Raw genomic sequence first — 1,438 nt, forward strand, 5'->3', positions numbered from 1 at the left:
GCTCGAACCAGGCCGGCAAACGGCGCGATCACTGGTAGAACAAATGTAGTAGAAACGTATAAGTCGCACACAAATTTGCTTTCTTTCTGGTGTCGAAATAAACATAACGAAGTGTGCGAACTTTACATATAGTTCGCAAACCTCTAGGAAAATGCAAAACACCTTTTGCGACTTCTGACAACTCAGTATTACTTTCCCTGCGTACCATTACTAAGGCCAGTGGCCTGTGAGTAAACGAAGTGTGCAGACTTTCCAAGCGTTTAAACTTATTTGCACACTATGTAGTGTGCTTTATGTTTGCGTGTCTTTTTTAAGAGTACTTTCTCATTTTTTCATGGATAGCGACCTACACATTACCAAAATCTATAGAATCTGCGCACTTTCTAATGGCGTATCACTTACACACATTTACACCGATTATCATTCGACGTATTCATGGCCGTGTCGCTGTTGCAGGTGCTGCGTGAGGGGGAGGCCCCACGATGCCGACCGTGAGGCCCTTCGACCTCAACAACTTCAGCCCCGGGCCGGAGCGCCGCCAGCTCCGCCCGCGTGCCCTGACCTAGGCGGCCCGCCTGGCCCGAGGCGATAGCGGGGCGCCGTCGGGGACAGGATCATCGCGGCCCACCACCACCGCCACGCCCCGCCCCGCCACGCTCCGCCACGCCCCCGCCCAGGCGCGGCGGCCCATGGTTTGCGAGGCCGACTAGGTCCCCGCCCCTCGGGACCGGCGGCGGGCACCCTCTCGAGGGATGAGTGCCCTGGCCCTGGGCATACCCCTGACGGCCGTCACGCTGCTCGGCCTGCTGCTCAACCTCTACATCATCGTGGTCGTCATCCTCTCCAAGCAGGTTAGCGCAGAAAACAACCCCCCCCCCCCCACGTCCCCGTTGATTCGATTTGGCCGACGCGACGAAATCATGACGGTCCTGCCGGCGGCCAGCGGGGTGCTGGTTGGGCGGCGTGATGAGTGGGCATGGGCGGGCCGGGGCGGGCCGGGGCCCTCAAAGGCAGCCCACAGCCGCGCTGCTGTCATTGCGGGAAATTAAAAAAATGTGACGAGAGCGGAGTGGGCGGCCACCACGGCCGTGACGGCCGCGCGCCCGCTTCGCCCCAACGGCCCCAACACGGCCGACAAAGCTCGTGGGGAAATGAATCAAATGTGGAACACGCTTGGATGGAATGCTTTTAAGCTGGGCTGGTATTTTTTTTTTCTCCCCCAACACCAAATGGGTTTGTACTTTTTTTGCCGACACTGCCAAGCTGCTAATACACACATTGCAGGCGTGCATTCCTATCTCCATTTGGAGAACGAACGGATCTAGTGCCGCTGACATTCGTCGTCCTCCGAGCACGGCCTTCCTCCTCCAGGACCAGCACTACCCGACAATGCACTCTCCAGTCGTCCGCAGCGGGGACTGGGGACGCAGGGGGGGGG

General features: G+C 58.3%; 1 protein-coding gene across 1 annotated transcript in view; it reads left to right on the top strand.

Moving 5' to 3' along the window:
- The first annotated feature begins 420 nt into the window (after positions 1 to 420).
- Positions 421 to 1,438, top strand: part of LOC113201750 (uncharacterized) — a 9,624-nt gene continuing 8,606 nt past the window's right edge. The window contains exon 1 of the mRNA XM_052270798.1: positions 421 to 851. Coding sequence (XP_052126758.1) covers positions 753 to 851 — 99 coding nt within the window. The 5' untranslated portion in view covers positions 421 to 752. The remainder of the gene's footprint in view (positions 852 to 1,438) is intronic.

The sequence above is a fragment of the Frankliniella occidentalis genome, unplaced genomic scaffold, assembly GCF_000697945.3.
Source record: "Frankliniella occidentalis isolate FOCC.00 unplaced genomic scaffold, Focc_3.1 Scaffold6, whole genome shotgun sequence".
NCBI classification, from domain to species: Eukaryota; Metazoa; Arthropoda; class Insecta; order Thysanoptera; family Thripidae; genus Frankliniella; species Frankliniella occidentalis.